Here is a 20,824-nt window from a genome sequence, read left to right on the forward strand (position 1 = left end):
CCGTTCTTGACAAGCAAGAGCTCTGGAGAGCTTTTAAAAATATAAATCTGATCTCCTCGCTCCTGCTTAACATCATGAAGAGCTTATCATTGTCCTTTGGATAAAAATCAAACTCCTTAACATTAACTGTAAAGCCTTGCATTATATGACCCCTACCTATTTAGGTCTTTTCGATGCACTACACTGCTCCCTCCTCCATGCCCAGCCACAAAACACGTGGTCCCCTTGCCTTGGAACACTTTTCCTTCATTGTATCCTACCCTGTTTCACCTGCAAAATGACACTAATACTTGGCTTCGGTTTCATTACCCGTTATTCTCTCTGTAGGGTGTAGGGCAACTTTGATGCCATACTTAGGATTTCAGTAGCAACCCTCAAGACAGTCATCCTCAAAATACTTTATTGTGATTACTAGTGTAGTTATCTGGCTTCCCTGAAGGCTAGCAGGCTGACGCCTTAGGGAATGTGGTGGTGAAGAGTGCAGATTCTGGATTGTCTTGGTTAGATTTGGGGCTCTGCCCACATATTTGCTGGTGAAGTTGTTTATCGTTTTATGCCTCAGTTTCCTCTTCTGTAAAATAATACTGCCTGCCTCATAGAGTTATTGTAAGCATTAAATGAGCTCATGTATACTATATGCTTATCAATACATATGTAAAAGGTTTAAGTGCATTAACGGGTCCATAGAAAATAAGTCTTCATTAAACTGAGATGCACACATAACGGGTACTTACAAATGTAAACATATTGCAATTTTGTTTTGCTTTTTAAAAGGCTAAGGCAGTCTTCCAGGGAGCCCACTTTGTCTTTTTTCTTTATTTTCCATCAGCTTGATAAAATTAGCGAATCAAAAGTAAAATGAAATGTTAATACCCCGTTTGCTTCCCCATTTGTCCTTTTCCCCCAATCTGTGTCGCCTTTTTGCTCTTTTTCCCCCCAGCCTGTGTAGCCTTCAGGTGTGACATAGAGATGTAAAGTGGAAAAGGGGACAAAGAAAATATTATGATCCTAAAATTTGTCTTCCTGTCAACCGCTGAGGGACCTCTTGCCTTCTTCATTGTAGATTCTGCCTCTGCCCGCATTTCCTTAGTTCTTGCCTATTTCAGAGCCCTCCCTAGAGAGGCCGGTGGCTGGAAGTCCGGTGCCTAGAGAGGCCTGACCTCATGCTCATTCAACAAAAGCCGGGCTGTTGAATGCAAGCCCATGAAAGCCTTCTTCCCCATGCAAGCCCGTGAAAGCTTTGCTTCTGCTTCATTCTGCACTCCGCCCCCCCCCCCACCAGCCGCCAAATTGTTTAGAAGGAGTCACCAAATACATTTCAAAGGCAAAGCTACACATCAGTGCAGCATGGGTTATGTGACATTTTTTTTAAAGGTCTTTAGAGAAGATGACAAAACAGGGAGCTTCCCACTCTCACGGGCGTGAAGTTTTTGTGCAAACATAGTGAAAAACCAATAAACATTGCACCGAGCCACTGAATTTTGTGAGGGTGTACTTATTACCAGGTACTCACCAGGTTTTAGAAGTTATTGTCATTATGATTTTCGGATGAGTCACCGGGCCACTTGCCCCCGGGAGGCACTCCATTATGATTCAGAGCAAAGTACGGAAAGGGCTCAGGCTTCCGGGAGTTAGTGGTGTCGGGGGGTGGGGGGTTGCTGTGGCTCTGCCTTGGCATGAGGCTTAATCGACACCTTTGATGTAGCCTAAGACAGAACCCGCACCTCCCACTGCTGCTTGGAAGACGTCAGCCTTACGCAGAAAAGGCATCTGCTGATGAATCCTGCATCTCATTCAGTCTGCTCTGGGAGCAGCCTTTAGCCATCCTTAACTAATCCAACTGCTTCCCAGTTCCGCGGGTGCTCGGCTTAGTGCTGAGAAGGGAGCTCGCCTCTTGATTTTGCCAGGTTAAACACTAAGCCTGTGTCCATGTTAGAACTCATAGAAGGTAAGTTAAAAGCATTCTTGCTCTCCTTCATGGAAAATGTTTTTGTGCACCCTCAAGAATGTGTGTGTATCTCATTGCAGATTCTACTTCATTGACTGTGGGTGTAAAACTTGTGAAAATGTTGTCATGTTTATGGGTAAGATAGTGGCAACCTTCTATATCTTTGTAAAGTCATGTCTCTAAAGGGTTTTAATCAGTTCCTAGAGGTGATGTTACTCAGAGAAGAGAATTGCTTACTTGAGTTCTGTGACTTTGATTGCATTTGGTGATAATGTGGTAGAAAAGTCTTCGGAGTTGGGTAGAATTCCAGTGATTTAAACCTATCATAAAGCAGCTTTTATTTTCGGCAGCAATAAAGACAAACTGTGAGGAGTTCCTCCTGAGTGTCTGTGCCAATTAGTTTGTCCTGTGAAGGCGGGTCCTTCAGAGTTAGTTAGGCCAGAGGGATGTGCAGGGCACAAGTGGATGCAGGAACTTCTAGAGGCTGGTTCTTAAGTGTAAAAAGATAGCGATCTCTTTTAACAAGGCACTGGGAATATCACTTGTGAGTTATGCTAATTTTTACCCCTACTGGGTGGTGCTCGGAAGCTAACCTATAGCATTAAGGATGAATCCCGCTGAAAGCGTCTCAGGACCTTAACCACATGTCTAAAATCTATCAGCACAGTTAAAGGCACCGTTTAATAAGTTCTTCAGGAAAGTTGTCAAAAGTACATTTGTAAGGACTTTTATGTAGTCTGAGCCTGTATTTAACACAGGATTAGCAAACTAGTGAATTTCTGAAGAGGGTCACTTACAGGACTGCAGATAAAAAGGTATCTGGAATTTTAGCACATGTCCCTTTATAATTGCTTGCTTCTCCGAGAAGATGATTTGTCATGAAAACATTTTAATGAGCGGTTTTTTTCTCCCTGTGAAACTTTGATTCTAGTTAATGGAACCCCTGGTAGTCAGCTGTCTACTCCACGCTCGGGCAAGTCGCCAAGCCCATCGCCCACCAGCCCGGGAAGCCTGCGGAAGCAGAGGGTAAGGAACTAAGCAAGCTCCTTGTTTAAGACCTGCCTGCGCTTCTGCATACAATGGCACAGGTGCCAGCTCCTTAGAGCACTGCTTGTCTCTAAGTAATAACCAGGTGAGGGCAGGAGGTGACCAGTGGCAGGTCCCTTGCAGGGGCTATGGTTTCTCTCAGCTAGAACTCAGGGCTTTTATGTTGTCTGAATTTGTCCGAATCTTAACTCTGACAACAGTAAACAGTTGCTGGTTCTCTTTTTGTCCTGAACGGGCACAGACTTTATTGGCACTGGTTTGTAAGCTTCCTTAGTTGTAATGAGTTTCATTAGACATCATCTCTGACCATCAACCTTCCTTAAGAAGGAAAAGGAAAAGTGCCATTTTGGAGAGGGGGGCTATGGTGGGGGGTTGCTTCATGGCACAGAATGGTGGTCCAGAGCAGGTTAGGGTCCATGTCATGGGGGATAGATGCGTATGACACGTGTATTTATGAATGAAACCCACATCGAGTACCTTCTCTTTTTCATCACTATTTGCTTTTTTTTTTTTTTTTTTTTTGGCTTGGGTAATACTGGAGAAATTGACTGAGCTTGGAGATCAAAGTCAAAAAGTTACTGGAAAGAGTGTTAGCTTCTTCATGTTCAGGAAGGGGGAAGAACTACTATTCTTACCCCTCACAACCTGCCCTGTCTGTCTTTTCCAGTAATACCAGGGCAGGAATAAAGGGGGTAGGAAGGGGAGGAGAGGAAGGTGCAGTGGGGGGAAGGGAAGGCCTTTTACTATCCTGATGTCACAAGTGAGGTGGAGAGGAATACGTGCTCTTAGGAGGTTTTATGATGGCTTCTTGAACTCAAAGTCTGGGTTCTTAGTTTGGTGTCGTTTATTATGTGCTTTTAAATGAAATTTCTGAGTTCCATAAATTTAAGCTGCATCCAACATGGAAGCTTTTCTCTTCAAGCCTCCTGCAAGGTTGCGTCCTGCTGCTGCTGTCTAAAAGCGGGAGCGGGGGCGGGGCCTCCATCAGTCCCGGGTCTCTTTGGCTCCTGGCCCACCACGTGTCAGGGTGTGCTGTGTTTCTCCATGGATCTTCTGGCATCAGGTGTAGCTCCTTTAGATTACTTGATGAGGCCTGGGCTCTGGCACCAGCTCCTCTACTAAATGGCTGTGTTGTCTTCGATAAGTCTGTTATCCTCTCCGAGTCTCAGTTGGAAAAACAAAACAAAACAAGAAGGAGGTTCCTTCCAGATAGAAAACCCCGTAACTCTATTCCATCTGAGTGTTTTCATTATGGGCTTCTTCTTGGCCACAGTCTAATTTGGCGTTTTAAAGTACGGGAATCATTAGTGAACTACTAAAAGAAGAATTGGCCAAATGCATTGAATCCCCTAAATGTCTGTCGTTGAGTGGAGGAAGGGGTAGTCGGGCGATTCTTTTCTAGTGCATGTTACCCAGCAAGGCCCCCTTCTGTAAGGGCAGCCATGTATAGCTCAGACAGTGCTCTTTCCTAGAACATTCTCTCTTTTGAAGTGTAGACTTTGGAGAGTACACATGGCATAGTAATCCTTCCTCATCCTTTGAAAAAATTAAACTCAGATTCAGGATTTAGCTCATGCTGAGTTGTTGAGATTAAATTATAGTCACTGAGAATCCCTGCCACAGATTTGAGCTTCTCTCCCTGGTTGCTTATTGTGGAGACCTCTGTTGAGAGGATATAAAGTGCTTTACCCGACTGTCCCTTTGTTGGAAGAACGAAGCTAGAATTTGCGTCCTCTGCCCTCTGTATTCTCTGTGTCATTATGACTTTGTCCAAATGAGGCAGAAAATGTCTAGCCAGTGTCGAGCGGCTGTGTGGCCAATGGCTTCTATAATTAACATTGCCAGCACTTTGGGAAATTACTATAAGGGGTGATTCTCTTATAGATTCTTCATTGTGTCATTTAAACTACCAATGCAGGCATCTACTTGAGAGGGAAAAATAATCCCATTTGTTTCAGGGAGACAGAGGGTTTATCGTCATCTGAAAACATTTATTAAGCACATGTTGTAAGCAGAGCACTGGATGATCCAGAGATGGTTCACTTTCCAGGCTTTTAAATTTAGGCCATAAATGAACATCCTCCATCCATGTACCATGTCAGTGCATGGAGACATTCCCAGCTGCTTTAGCGAGAGAAGCTTTCATCTTGGTGTGGAGGCAACTGCATCAAATAACCCCTCCCAGTTAAAATGGGCCTAGAATATCCCTCAAAACTGATCCTGTTTCAAATTTGGTTAATGTTCTTCTCAAATGGTTGGCTATACTCCTATGCAGGAAATACTGAAATAAGTGAAAGATGGCAAGTGCTAAAAGAAGATACTTCAAAGAATAAATTAACTCTTTTTATTGCAAATTGGAAAACAGTAGCTACTTCTATTTTTCCTTCTGTGTTGCCTAGCAACATGGCCAGGAAAATGAGTTAGCTGTGCCCCCTAACACACACACACACACACACACACACACACTCACACTGCCTACCTCAATTTATAAAAACAGGAACATATTTTTTTTATTTTTAAAGGAATATTGAGACGTTTGACAATTAAGAAAAATCTATTTTATTTATGTTAATTATGATGATTTAATCAACATTTCCCCTTCCTTTAGAATTATATTTTTCTGTTACATCTTTTGGTATTTTACAATAGTCATATACAGTAAGAGTCTGCATGCCAGATATTTTCTTCATAAAAGCATTGGTGGCGATGTACCAAAAAACCTCCCTATTTTTCCAAAACGCTGTTATTCAAATTGCTGTCTAAAAGCTGTTAACTGGTCACAGAAGCAGATCTAAGAGGATCTTTTCCATCCATGAACTTTTCTTGGTCTTGTTTCTTAATACATCAGGAAGAAATGTGTTGTGTTGTGTGGGTTGAATGAAGCTCCCCATTCTACTCCCACATGGCTGACTTGTGTAGATTATCTGATCAGTCAGATGATGTGAGGAGTGGGTGGTACAAAATAGAAAAGAAGCCAGGATTCTAGACAGTCTGCAGATCTGAGCTGGTTGCCTGGGTACCAACTGAGAGATCTCCTAGCAGAAAGGGGTGGAGGGAGGAAGAAAGGAGTTGATTGGTGAGTGGTTGGAGACCGCAAGAGCATTGGGAAGGCAATGGGAGGTCAAGCTTGCATTTTTTTCTGTCTTCCAAGTATAAAATTTTGAAAAGGCAATTTTTATTGGGTTTATGCAATTTGCAAATGCAACACTTGGGTTGCTGCTTTGGGACCAGAATTTGCTGATTGCCATCTGGGGTTCCTAACAAATTATTTTGTGAGGTAAGCACGTTCCTCTTCTACCCAGAATGGGAAGGAAATGTTCAAGGAAGAATGGCCTAGACACATAGTTAGCGGAGTTGGCATTGACAGACCCCAGGGGCTATATATAAAATTCACTGGACACAGAAGGCAATAGCTCAGAAGCAGATCAAGCCAATAAGGCAAATGAGCACCATTTTTGTCTGTTTAAATGGCTTCTCAGTTATTATCTTTCCTCTTATCCAAATTTGGTGAGTCTAAAAGGTCTGATGATGTTAGAAACCAAGGATGCTCGTTCAGTGTTGCTCCCTTCCTAAGAGAGCCACATGGCACCCAAGAAAGCCAAGTAAACAAATCTATACCGCCCTTCATCTTACAGGACCTGTATCGCCCCCTCTCTTCGGATGATTTGGATTCAGTAGGAGACTCAGTGTAAAAGAGACAATGGAGCATTGTATATGGTTTGTGATTGGGTGAAGGTGTTTCACATTTCCTAAGAAAAGTCTAACAGCAAAATAAACAAAAGGGTTTTGCATACCTTGAAATTATGAACGCAATTCCTCTGAAAGTAAAAAATGCAGGCATTTTATATTCATGATCTTAATCCTTGAAGAAGATTTATATACCTGAGGTTTTTGTGCAAGGCCTGGGTTTAGATGAATTTCATATATGACCCGATATTGAGTATAAGAACAAGCTAATGATATAGCGATATAGGGTCATTAATTTCTGCAGATACAGTTTTCATTTAACCATAAGTAGACATATAGATACAATTTTCCTGTACTGTTGGTCAAGCAAATTAAAATGGCACTAGCAGACATTTTTTTTTCTTCTTTTTTAAAATTTGGATTGCTGATTTTTTAAAGATGCTTCTACTGCAAAGTAATAAAAATACTCAGGTAGATTTTTTTCTCCCTGCACAATAGACAAAGCTACTTATTTTGTGGGTTAATATGTCTAAGGAAAAACACTCATGCCGAGGACACTCCTCATGAAGATTCCAACGATAAGCTGTAGGAACTTTCCTAGCTTTTGTTGTCAACTAAATTTTTTTAAACTTCCCTTTCGTTAGAAACAGCATAAATGTGGCTTGAACGATATACCAACACGAAGAACTTGTTCGATGGCATTGCTATAAATGACATAATTCCTCCCTACAACCGTATATGTAATTTTTCACATGTTGAAAAGGCTGAAGCTAGAAAGCTTTTTTTTTTTTTTTTTTTTTTTTTTTAACACACAGACCCAAAAAAATTGGGTCTGGATTTTTTTCTAAAAAGAATCCATTTGAAAAGCAAAATTCTCTTAAATGGTGCTGTTTAAACCAGGCCCCCCCAAAGTCTAAAACTCCGTTCAGATAAATCCTGGCTCTCACTGATGTTTTGGAAATTTTCGTATGCAAAACTCCTTTTGTCTTAAACCAAGTAAGTCTGTGATTATAACCCACTGTTTAACATTAACCTACTAATTCTGCTCTTCTGGTCCTCTGTTTTGAAAATCGTAGTCAGCTTTGCTTAAACATAAAATAATTATTTTCAAATCTGAATGTTAAAAATTAATTTAATGTGTATGGTCTATTGTATGTAAGCCATACCCTAGTGATCATTTAGTTTTACTAGTTCAAACACTAACAATTTAAGACTTGTGAAGCATGGTTTTGATATTGTACAGGCTTGACATATCTCAGTAGGTGATAAATTAAAAATGTATGATGCCATTTGGAGGCCTTTCCTTGCATTTTTTTTCAAATTTTACTTGAAAACTGAATTTAAAAACAAAGTGTTTGATTCAAGATGGAGAGAAATTCAGTTGTCATATACTGTTTTAAATGTTATCAATTTATCTCCTTGATAAATTGCTCAACTATCAAATTTTACCATCTGGTTTATAGTTACATATGTTACCATCTCACTTTCCAAGTGAATAAAATATTTCAACCAAAAGAAGGTGAAAAAAAAGAGTCCAGGCAATCTAACAGCATCTGAAAACGTAGCCTTATAATAATTAGTGCCTCATTATCCTGTCTGTTGGAGAGAAAGACACTTCTCTGGCAGGTTATTCGAACCACAAACTGAATCATTCCATCTTGAAAGAACAGTTCATAATAATACCTGTTCCAGACTTCAGGTTTTAAAACTGTTTCCAATAGAAATGAACAGAGACTCCTGCTGAGATCAAAAGGCTGCTTTGTTTTAGCTGAAACAGTAAACATCTGTGAAGTTGCCTATGCTGGTGTCTGTTCTAGTTATGTCTTTGTAAAATGCATTACTTAATACAGTTGAGTCCATAAAAGATTAGTATGTATTTGACTGAACTGTCAAAAATGCAAAGAAAGCAGTGGAACAGTTAACTTAAATCTGGTGGGGTCAGATGGTCCAGAACAAAAATAAATTCCAAAAATTTCAGCTTCCCTGCACTGTCAATCTTAGGGACAAGTGCTGCTTAGCAAGGTCCAATAAATGCTATTTGTTCTGGATAAGTGGCAGATATTGCCAATTGATATGAAGCCCATGGCTTTGTTTAGACATGGCTAAAAGAAACTGTACTTGTACTAATTGCCGATAGATATCATGGCCAGCTTTCCATTCAGGCAGTTCCAAAGGAAATGCAGTTCCACAGCATTTAATCTTTTGAACATATGACTTTTATTAAAGGACTGTTCAGAGGCAATATATATCATTTACTTTTTGAAACTAAAGTCCCTCAGAGATTGAAACAACACACCATTTATAGACTTTGAGATCTCTTTCTATGCAGAGCGTAATTCCATTATACTAAAGGAGAAATTAAAAAAAAATTCTTAGCGACAAACCAGAAGTTTTCAGTTCACCAGTGGACTCAAACTGATGATTTATAGGCACTTAAGATTTACTTACGCACAGAATTCTTTTTAAAAAATTAGGCACTGAACTTTAAAATTATTCTGAGCAGGAGAGAGCTCGAGCAAAAGCCATGCAGTTTTGTTCTTATGGTCAACCTTAAGTGTGCCATGAAGACATTGTGCTCTAGTTAAAATTTTGACACTTCTTCATTTGCACGCACTTGTTTTTCTTAGACATCGTAGAAAAAGATAGGATAAGTATTTCCTCTGCTTTCAGCATTTTAGAAATGCAAAACAATAATAGATCAAGTGTGAAGTTCAGTGTGAACTCAAAAGACTGGTTCTGAAAACCATGTGGTGGTTTATTTCTTCTTGGTCTTGCTTTCATCAGTCAAGTGGGGGAAAAAATCCACAATGTTTCTATACCATCCATAGGCTTTTAAGATTGTGTCAGGTCCACTCATCTGTACACATCCCGGGTATATCCTAAAATCATTGGAACCAACATTTATGTACTATATGTATTCCCTACATTAGCCAGCAGGGCTATTAGGTTGCATCCACTGCAAATCTATACTTTATTGGGCTTTTTTTTTTTTTTCCTTTCCCCATTTAAAAGCAATGAAGTCTAAATGCTAAATTTCTTGATGAAAATAGAAAATAATATTCTTGAAAAATAATCCCATGCATTTGAGCTATTGGACTACTAAATTTTTCCTGTGTGGCCATATATCTATACAGGTGTGTGGGTGTCTATGTAAATTTTCAGGGCTCTGTGTGTATATGGGTGTGCTTATATACATGTTTGTGTATGTTTATAGACCATAAATAGTAAAACATGGTGTTTGTGACACAGCCTTACACGTTACTGGCTCTTGTGGAACTGTATATGGATCTTGTAAAATCTAAATGCCACAAATTGTTAAACGTGACATAGTAGTTGGCATTTTTAAGTTCAAAAGCAGTATGCTGAACTAGTAAGGCAAAATGGTTCCTAATAGATGTAACGATTTATTTAACAAACAAACAAAAAATTGGAATCCAGATACACAAAAAATGTGGCATTGAAACAAATCCAAAGTTGTGTTAATTTTTAAATATAAGCACACATCAATGTTTGTTTCGTTGTCTTGATATTCAGTTTTTAAAATGAGTAAATACTGTCACTGATGTTTTCTCTAGTGTATGCATTGATGACATGTATTGATTGTCAATCAGTATTCACTAAGAATGAAACATTGATTTATAGAGTTGTGAGTAGTTGAGTGTTAATATTGAAACACAAATATAAAATAATCCAAACTGTGTTTGAGTTGAAGTAGGTTGGTAACAAAGCCAGATAACCTGTAAGGCAATTTTGTATGTTCTTTCAAAACACTATTCTGAACTGTTGACGTATTTTCAGTAGTAACCTTCCTATACTTGCTATGTGTGTGTATATATCTGTATAAATATATACACACTTGAAAATGTTAATCAAACGGATTTACTATATATGCATACATTTGCCCATTTATACATATTTGCATTAGTTTTGCTAGCATCTCTAATTGTGCATGTGAGTGAGAACTGTATTTGTTTGAGATAGCCCACAAGAGTGTAGTGTAAAAATTAGAAATATATTGAATTCAATATACCGATTGCCTGATGCAGTTTGTTATACTGTCAGCTGAAAAATATTTGTAATTTTGTGCCTGTAACGCATGTGGAAAAGATAGGAAATCTGAGGCCCTAGCTGTAATTTTCAAGAGTGCATGATATATAGTGTCTTTAAAATGTGGTTCATTTTAGTAAGGATGATGGATAAATGGTGCATGTAATACATGGGTGTTTGTATTATATATGGCCACAAAAAGGTTTTGAAGCCAGGATAGTAGGCATCTGAAAGGTCACAGGCAAAGAAGTATGAAAGCTAATTTTCCTGTGGTGTGTATTTTTTATGTTATATTCATCAACAAACAAGGAATTGACTTATTTGTCCTAAGGACTTTTTACTTCAAAATACACTATGAATGTTGTACATTTGGATGAAATTTTTACAAAGAGGGTGACCTAGTTTCTGTATACAGTTTGAGTGGCTTGGATGTATATTCTCTTAAAAAGAGCATTTGGTGTCAAAATGTTTTAAAAATCCATCAGTTGAGGCCATCGTAGAGTTTTATAGTGCTAAATGATGAGATGTTTCATTGAACTACCCAGTTTTCAAAGTTCCATCACCTTGTGTTGTGGTTTCATTGTAAAGTGTTATAGCTTGTATTCCGCACTGGACCATGTTATTCCCCTCAAAGTTAACTTTGTGACACTTACCACCTTAGAATAACTATGTAATAAACAGGAAAAACCACCTACGTTGTTCAGTGAGTTTCTTTCAGAAAACTTATAAGTAGACACTGAAATGGAAATGACTTTGAGGGGTAATCTTTACCTTTGTAATTGTGTGTATGGCATTCTTGTGATGTAATTAGCACCAGCAAAGTGATACTTGAGATACTGCAGAATGGCATCCCATGACATCTAAAGTATAAAATATTGGCAATAACAAACAATAAAATGAGAAGACTATGTGATGAAGAATTCGGGTTCAGATGGTTATATTAAAATCATTAATATACTTTTCTCTCAGGGTTGTCTTAAGGGTGAATTTGTCAGACCACTGGCCGACTGATTGAAAAAAGAATTGGCTTGCATTTTCTTAGACATACTAACTGTCTCCTGGGTTTGAATGCATTTTTTGCAAGGTCATCGAATTGTAGGGTGGGGGAAATGATCATGTAGATATATGTACATGGGTGTGTAAACAAGTTTTTTTAAATCACTGAATAAATCAATATATAAAATAAGTAAATATATGATAAAATAAATAGTGATGATAATAAAATGCTTGCTTACCCAGCATCAGTCTAGAATAAAAATCCATACTTTATTTAACGCATAATGTGGGGTAAGGGAGAATAGAAAACTCTACTGGCTTAGTTAGAAAAATATTTTACAGTAAAATTATTATGGAAGTCCAAAATTCTAGTTTTAAATCTAACATTTTTAGTAGGTTCTTTTTAGCCTCAAAATTGTAGTTTACTTTAGTTGGTTCTCTTTATTTGTTCCATGATAACCTGAATGTAACCAGTGCCCAAAGCAATAATGGTACAACTGGAAGAAATGTTTACAAATTTATAAATTCCAAATTGTATTTATGCTTTCTTAATATAGCAGAGTTTAAAATAAAGTATAGTAGGTGCCTGGAAGAGTAGTGAGCTCCCTTCATCACAGACTAGGAATCTCATTTGGGGAGTAAATCATGGGGGGAATTATTTTATTGAGAGGTGATAAACTAGATGACTTTCTGGTCCCCTTTCCAAACTATGATTTCATGAAGAATAACTCCTCAGAGGAGACATTGTGTCCCCCTTCCCCAAAACAACAGTCTCTTCAAGACAAATGGTTCAGATTTTAAATTGATACATCTTGGCCTGACTCTTGAGGCAAGAGAGCTGCCTGATCAAACAAAATTGCAGCTAAATACATTTATTTTTGAATGTTTGGCTCACATGGGTGGCTTCAGTATCATAGATTTAATCCCAGTATTCCCATTTTCATTTTTTGTTCCTCTGAGTAAACCAATTTCATGAATAACGGGTCTTCAGTCTTTTAAAAACTGTGACCGAATCTTTATGATAACATTTTACATTTTTCAATATTGATTCTTGTTACACACACGATTACTTGTCATAAACTGTATTTAGGCTAACATGTTATGAAGAATGCAGACAGAGGAATTTGAAAAAAAGGAATTCCCTTTCTCTTGTTTCACATAATAACACCTTACTAGTTATTACGGATCGATGTCACCAACTTGTTCTATATGCACTCGGAGAGCAAATGAATGAATGGTTTGTCTATACTCATATAGAATCCTTGGGTTTTAAGCTTTCTACACTAAGAGTATGATTTAATTTTTTTTTTTTTTTTTATTAAAGGAGGTCATCTTTACAGATTCTGTAGACTTCAAGTCAAGATCACCAAGACAGTAGTTTGAGTTTGGTAACTATTTATTGGTTGCATTTTCTTTATAAAGCTGATCCACTTGATTTTCAAATTCTTTTTTTTTTTTACAGTTTTTCAAATCAATATTAACAAAGTAATAATTGTATGCCAAGACAGAATGTGGAGTGGAAGTAATACAATTATCCAATCAAAGCTAAAGTTATCTGGTGAGATTTTTCTACCTTGAATAGATCAGTTGCATCAATTGGATATTTTTGAAAACTTTATTCAGTGTAGTCCTCAGGTGAGTGACACCATTAATACAAATGGCAGGGGTAACTAGCACCATTATATTTAAAATGAAATGTTTTTAACTACATAGTCATCAGATACATCTTGGTAAAATGTGGTTAGAGCTGTTATGTCAGCTTTCTCACTTCAAAAAGTGTGATATGTTCTCCATCTGTTATATGATCCCAAGCTGAAAAGCTACACTTCGGATGTGTTCTTACTTAGGGTAGTCCTTTTATGAAGGTGTGCCATAAAAGCATCCAGGTGCCAGCAACCTGCCCACCTGGTTTCCATTAAATCAGCTTGGAGGTGATAAGATTTCAAATGTCACAATGTCTCTTAGAGCAGCTAATTGCATTAAATTCTAAAATAACTGTATGTTCTGTACTATGCACCCAGATGTCTTAGAACTAGCAAACTAAAGCAAACATAAAATCTTATCATTATGTATACTATAAAATGGTTTATCTGTCCAGAAAAGCCAAATAACTAAACTGATTTCATTTGTAAGCATGCAGAAATATAAGTGGGCTTTTTGGCTTCTGTCGGTCACAAATAAAGCTGGTTAATTTCATTGGGTTAATTCTAAAGAGCAAAAATTTACACATTTTCCCTTTACTATTTTCAAAATCCTTCAATCAGACTTATGGGCAGTAATCAAAATGTTCCAACACTGTCTAAATTAGTATATTTAGGATTAGTAACTAGCATACACAAAGAGCCATCTCTTGCTAGTTGAATCACTTCAACTAGGAGAGAGGACAAAAAACATTAGGTGACAAAGCCAGAATCCAAAAAATAACAGTCTGCAAGCATATCTATGTAATAAATATAACATTTAACATGAATAAATAGGAAGTCTTACACTTGATCCAAAACACCAACCTCTCAAATACAGACTAGGGAGATCTGACATATCTGTGAGCTCAGTGTCAGGCTAAAAAGCTATGGTGCTATCAATAAGCCGATGTGATCTTACCGTGCATTAATATTCTGTTCACAAGGAAGAAAGCTCTATCCTCTGCTCTGGGCTGGTCAGGTACACCTAGAATATTACATTTGTTTTAACACTAGCATTAACAAGAGTTATTGAGAACTGGAGTGTATCCATAGGAAGGTAAAGAGGTTATGGAGCTCTGTCATATGATGAACAATAAAAAAAAAAAAAAAAACAAAACTCTGGGAATATCCAAATTGAAGGGGTGCAGTAACTATTTCCAACTTCCGGAAGCACTGTCATATGAAAAATGGATTAGACCTGTAATGGGTAGCTCCAGAGGTGAGAGCTAAGACCAATAAAGGAAAATGTAGAAGGACATCATTTCAACATACGGAAGAACTTTCTTGGCCTCATATGAACAATTAAGGGGCTACCTCAAGAAATAATGTGTTCACTGGCGGAGGTGTTTGGACAGAGGCCATTTTACCACATGGCTGGGATTTTTATAGTGGGAATTTGGTCTTTGAATAGAAGTAGGGTGGAATAGGTAATATTTAAGGCTTACTCCAATCCCTGAAATTCTTTTAATCTATGAATAATCATTGTCTTAGAGAAGGGTATAATGTTAACTATCTTACTTCTTTGGGAAAAAGAAGTGATAACCCCATTAAAAATCTAATACTCTGAATCTTTTACTCTGAGCATAAAACAAAATGAGAACATTCCTCTTGGAGTTCTATTTGTAATTAAGTAAATTTTTCTCTTAAAAAATGCTGTTACCCTCAGCATGAAATTTGAAATTACCTTGGGTACATTTTCAAACCTGAAGTTGAAAATAAGCAATTCTAAACGTAAGCAAACTTGTGTTAATGCTACCTTTTTTTTTTTTTTTTTCCAAACCAGAGCCTAAAATCCTTGAGGGGTTTTTGTCCATAAGGCAGAGAAAACACAGCTGGCGTTGTGGCAAGCATTCAGGGCATCAGACGTTTGGCTGAACTGTTAAAAATGCAATTAGTTAGTTGATAAGGCATTTAAGTGAATAATATCCAGCAAGTTTATAGCACATTACAGTTTAAAAGATGTTTTCATATACTTTGGGTCAGGGTTCTTTTTTGTTTTTTTAATGTTGATTTATTATTTTTGAGGCAGAGTGTGAGCAGGGGAGGGGCAGAGAAAGAGGGAAACAGAATCCGAAGCAGGTTCCAGGCTCTAAGCTGCCAGCACAGATCCTGACATGGGGCTGGAACTCATGGACCTCGAGATCTGAGCCGAAGTCGGACGCTTAACCGACTGAGCCATCCAGGTGCCCCTGGGTCAGAGTTCTGTTTTGAGTATCTGATATTATTAAAAGAACAAGCTTTTGGAATTGAGTGCATAACTGTGGACATCTTTGCTAGGAAACATGCTACTAGTCTATTAATTCGAGTGCTTGATGAAAGAATGTGTCTTTGTATTCTAAAATTTAAAACACCATATGACAAGACAGCACCTGCCACCCCAAACCGCAATGTGTCTACATTATTAAACACCACTTGTGATGCTGCTGGAAGAAATTCAAGGATCGGAAAGCCCAGAAGAGAAGGTCTACATTTTAGACATTTACTTACTGCTTTTCTGCTTGGAACAACATTATGTCTACAGCAAAAGCAATGACACAAGGGATAAAAGACCTCACTTTGTGGAAAACACACACCTTCCTCTCAAATGTGGTAATGTTAATGTTTATTTTCTCCAGACACCGACATCGTAAATCTGCCTTGTTTAAGCCTTGTATTTATTCCAATATTACAAATACAAGGTTTTCACACACAGACTTCGGTAAAAGTCAGCAGAGCGTGACTCAGAAGCTCATACATTTACAGTACCTTCGACAGAGTTGATTATGACTACATAGTATCATCTCAAGAGAAAACTGTTTCGATGTCATGATTTGAATCCCTCTTTCTAGCCTGATATAGGATAAATGTGTTCTGCTGGTCACAAAGGGAGGCTAGATGAGATGGAAAAGACCCCACTCAAGTCACCAGGCTGATTGATTGATGGGGGAATTCTCATGATATAGGAAAATAAAGGGCACACCACACAAACTATGTGGCCTTCGGGGGTATTCTGGAGTAACCACAAAACTTCTGGGAAGCCCTATACAGAAGCAGATGTATCCTTTCCGCGAATTTAACTTTTACCCCAGTGTCAGCTGTCAGCTTTGATCAACTTGTCCAATGGAGCATATTTATCTTAGCCAAACCTGGGAGAACAGGCAGTGGACTCAAATGGCCCTGCAGTGATTTAAGTAACATTTCCCGAATGATATTAGTCTTTTTGGTGAAAACTATAACCTTTGCTTTTACGTGAAGGTACTGTTGGGGGTAAAGGAATTACATAAAACTTTCTCCTCCCTCCTACTTTGTGTCCTGTTAAGGCTGGATGCAATGGGGAGGAGGGTGAAGGGAAACAGGTAAGCAGAAGAAAAATAGGTCAACTTTGCTTCTCGCCACCTCTTCATTATTAATTCAACTACAGATGCTCTTTCCCTTCTCTCTGCTCCACAGACAGCCGGCACCATGAGCCAATGCCGCCCCCTCACCGCCTCCTGCTCCCATCAGGCCAACCAAGTGGATAAACCCAGGGAAACAGAAGGAAGATCTTTTAGGACAAGCTGTGTTCACTGTTTAGAAATAGCATTGAAATGTGCAGATTGTTTTCTCAAGGAATAGATGCAGAGATGGGAAGGTTCATTGTTAAAGTACTGCCCTGTAGCTAATCATAGTACTAAATATTTGGTATTGTTTCACCCTCTGAGCTTTGTAATAGAGCTGTTACCCTGTCTGCTCTCATTGGTCTTGGGTCAAAATACACCAAAAATACAAGGGAATCACCAGGCTTAGGCTTTTATTCCTGTCTTTGCCTCAGACTTATTTTGTAACAGTTAACATATCGATAACCGGCTTAGTACTTGTGTCTTTATTGCAAAGTGGAATTAACAAACCCACTCTATAACCTTTCTCCAACGATGTGGTAAGCCTCAATATTTTTTTTTGGAAAATTCCATAAAATAAACTGAAGAGGATTTTTTTTTCCTATGGCGAGAATAGAAAACTCATTGGATGAGATCAGAGTGGCACCATATTTGAGGCCTGTTTGCAGATAGACTGTGGAAAAGTGAGGTGAGATGCTTAAAATCTGACAAACCTAAACAGTAAGCTGTGGGATGCTGATTTTGAGAAAAAGGAATAGAAAGTCAAGGAACATCCAAATTTAGAGTGATTATCCTGACACAGTTAAACCATCCATTACTGGTTAATAGGGTGGGAAAGAGAAGCAATCCAATTGAATAAAAACCTCCCTTTTCGAGTGTTCAGAGCAAATCCTCCCTGGTGACGGGTGCAGTTACTTCCCGAGATTCTGGGCTGGGCATAGCATCTGGAGACTGGCACCCTGACCCAGTGTTTTCATTCTCTGTGTCTGTTCCCTTTTGCAGAGCTCTCAACATGGAGGTTCCTCTACTTCCCTTGCATCCACCAAAGTCTGCAGCTCAATGGACGAGAATGATGGACCTGGAGAAGGTGGTGAGCTTGGGAACTTGGTATCTGAGGAGAAGGCTTCCCTTGTACAGGGGGCAGAGGATGGGTTGGCTAAATTTACTTCAGAAAACCGTAACTTTGGGAGCATTATGAAATAGAAGCTTAACACAGCTCCTGGGGGCCAGGGGAAGGGGATAGGATTGCATATAGTTTCTCCCAGGGATCATATCTACTCTATGGGAACAGGAAAAGGGAATTAGCCCGATTTGGAGATATTTCACATCCTCTGAGGGTATAAGTATTCTAAGAAGGCCAGCTATTGTCTACTTTGAAAATAAAAGGAAGTAATGGCTGCCTTTGTTTTCCCAAATTCTGATCACTTGCAGTATATTAAAGTATACTTACTCTCTTGATTGACTGGTTTGGCCCCACAGATGTACTTAAGTGAACTCAATGTGTGAAAACATGGCCTTACAAAAAGAATTACTTGATAGCAATTGCAAAAAATATTCTTTGTACCTTAAGCTAGTACATTTTAGAACTTCTCTTTGATGTGGTCAAATGACCTGGATTCCAGAATTGACTTTTTCACTGACTCGTTGAATTGTTTTGGATAAGCCTCTTCAGCTTTTTTTCACCTTGGTTCCCCTTCTATAAAATTGTGTAAGACTGTACTATATGCCTCTTTCCTCGCTGGGGGTCATTATCAGGCTCAAATCAATTATGAGAAAGTATTTAGAAAAGTATAAAACTGATATGATCAAGTCACTGTTAAAGAATCAGCATCCCTCATTTGTTTGAAATGCTATTATTTAGTTTTCCAGAAAAAGTACCTTTGGGGGGAAGCACTTTGATTATGTCAAATGAGATAAGTGATTTGCACATGAATTCTTTCCTGACTACCATGCGGTATCAGATTTTTTTTTTTTTTTTTGCATTTCCAGAACTATGAAATTCAACCATCTCGAAGTGCCTTTTGTTTTACTGTGTTGTATCTACCTAATGAAATGAACTGGTCCTTGGCTAAGACTTCAGCAAAGACTTCTTAGCCAAAAGCCTAAAAGATACATTTTTATCAATAGGAAAAAAAAAAATCCCAAGCCGTGTGCTCCAGATGGGTGCCTCAGTGATGCATCCACTGGAAGGACGGATGAAGTGCCTCCTTCCGTTTCCCATCTGGAGTCAGACTTGCTTCTGACAGCCAAGCATGGCTATTTTTATTATCCATGTAGTAAAGAGCCTTAAGACCGTGTCATCTGAGAGATGTTTTATAAATTCGGGTGCTTTGCAGTGGATTTGAAACTTCTCCAGCCATCTCCTCTAATTCCCATGGAGTAGACAAAAATCCCCAGGCTAAGTCTTTCAAACAGAGGCAAAATTATTGGCTTCTTTGGGTGTGAGATGGTGGGGATTAGGGAAGGGGTGTTAATTGGCTTCAGCTCTCACTTTATTCTGGAGACCACTGTGATAGCTTCCGGTGGGTAAAGACTAAAATGTCACCTATAAAGAGGTAAAGAGGCTGCACAAATAAATGCTAGGGGTAAAAATAGCAGCAGCAAATGTCCTACTTTGTACAACCCTTTCCAGAAATTCCATCCACCCTAGAATCCAGAGTGGTACAGATGGAGCATGATCACAGAACCAGAATAAGGGTCCTAACGCACATGTGTGATAATTGTGAGTTTCCATTTGTTGTCCCCCAATGATGAGGACTAACGGAGAATACAAAAATCACCCAGAAAGTCGAGGCACCGCCTGAGGTTTTAATTTTATTGCGAGAAGAAATGTTTAGTCTCAGTTTATGATTAAAGGTCAGAATAGGAGCACATTTAGAAAACACACTGGACCTTCCATCACATTTTGTATTCGGTTTGCCTGAGGGAGAGCTAGGATTTATACCTTTAAAGCATGTAAATTTTAGAGCCCAGCAATAAAAGGCTTTTTACACCCCTAAGATGGTAAAGGTTATCCAATATATTTATGTGACCTAAGTGTGGCTTATTTAGTTTTATGGCCTCAGATATTTAAAGCATTATTAGGCATTTGTAAAATGTTTCAAAATGCATTTTAAGGGGGAAAATGTGTTGTGTTAGTGGCACTAACATAATTGAAACTACAAAACTGTTCTGTTCACAGACATAATAAATATTGCAATTTTAACTCAACATCTGCTATGCAGGTTGCTGGTGAGAACATTTGTCTAAAATCTGGTCATTGATACTGGGGAGGGCTGACACTCCGGGCTTAGTTCATAAGGAATTTTACGGAGATCTCCACTTCAGGATGTAGTAAAGCTAAGTGTCCAAACAGCAGGCATGCTTCATGCTTCTACCCTGTCAAGCAGCCCGGCGCCCCCTATAAACTCCATTTTCCTACTGAGCCATCCCTAGGAATGTCGTTTCTCTGTAGACAGTGGGTGTTCCGTAAACACTATTGATCACATTGGCATGGAACCCACAGAGCCAAACTTCCTCCTCAGAATCCCCACTGTCCCTCTTCCATCGGTGGGAATGGACCCCATACGTTCTATGTTTCCTTTTAGTTTATCATTCGTCTTAGTAAAACCCTGTTGAGTATGGAGTGTCAGCAGCGGGGCTTGCCTCACTGTACGGAAAGTGACATATTGATTCTGAATCAGTTCCAGTCTATCCGATGATACTTCTAAATGTCTCTCTGGTGCAACATCTGTGTTCCCTTTTCCACCGATAAAAATGTACTAATGATTCTTTCAGAAGTGTTGGAGGAAGGCTTCCAGATTCCAGCCACAATAACAGAACGGTATAAAGTCGGAAGAACAATAGGGGATGGAAATTTTGCTGTTGTCAAGGAATGTGTAGAAAGGTGAGAAGGATCTCATTTGCATCGAACTTTAAAGGAGACATTTGGCATTATGTTTTCCAAGATTGTGTCTTTATTTGCAGTCTGTGGCACATATGGAACAGGTTAATGTCTCAACTCCAGATGTAACAAAAAAAAAAAAAATTTAAAGAAAGAAAAGTCCAGCTAACAACAGATT

At 38.6% G+C, this 20,824-nt stretch overlaps 1 protein-coding gene across 9 annotated transcripts in view; it reads left to right on the forward strand.

The window, feature by feature from the left end:
• DCLK1 (doublecortin like kinase 1) overlaps nucleotides 1-20,824 on the forward strand; it is a 345,403-nt gene that overhangs the window by 262,921 nt on the left and 61,658 nt on the right. For 3 of the 9 annotated variants that reach the window (XM_086713588.1, XM_086713601.1, XM_086713583.1), the window contains exons 6-8: nucleotides 2,880-2,974; nucleotides 17,766-17,853; nucleotides 20,541-20,649. In XM_086713588.1, the coding sequence (XP_086569714.1) occupies nucleotides 2,880-2,974; nucleotides 17,766-17,853; nucleotides 20,541-20,649 (292 nt within the window). Of the gene's footprint in view, nucleotides 1-1,096; nucleotides 1,949-2,879; nucleotides 2,975-6,630; nucleotides 11,420-17,765; nucleotides 17,854-20,540; nucleotides 20,650-20,824 lie in introns of those variants that run through there. The other 6 variants (XM_086713595.1, XM_086713585.1, XM_025925092.2 and 3 more) reach the window with 5 other exon arrangements.

The sequence above is a fragment of the Puma concolor genome, chromosome A1, assembly GCF_028749965.1.
Source record: "Puma concolor isolate L17-30 chromosome A1, mPumCon1.1.hap2, whole genome shotgun sequence".
Classification (NCBI taxonomy): domain Eukaryota; kingdom Metazoa; phylum Chordata; class Mammalia; order Carnivora; family Felidae; genus Puma; species Puma concolor.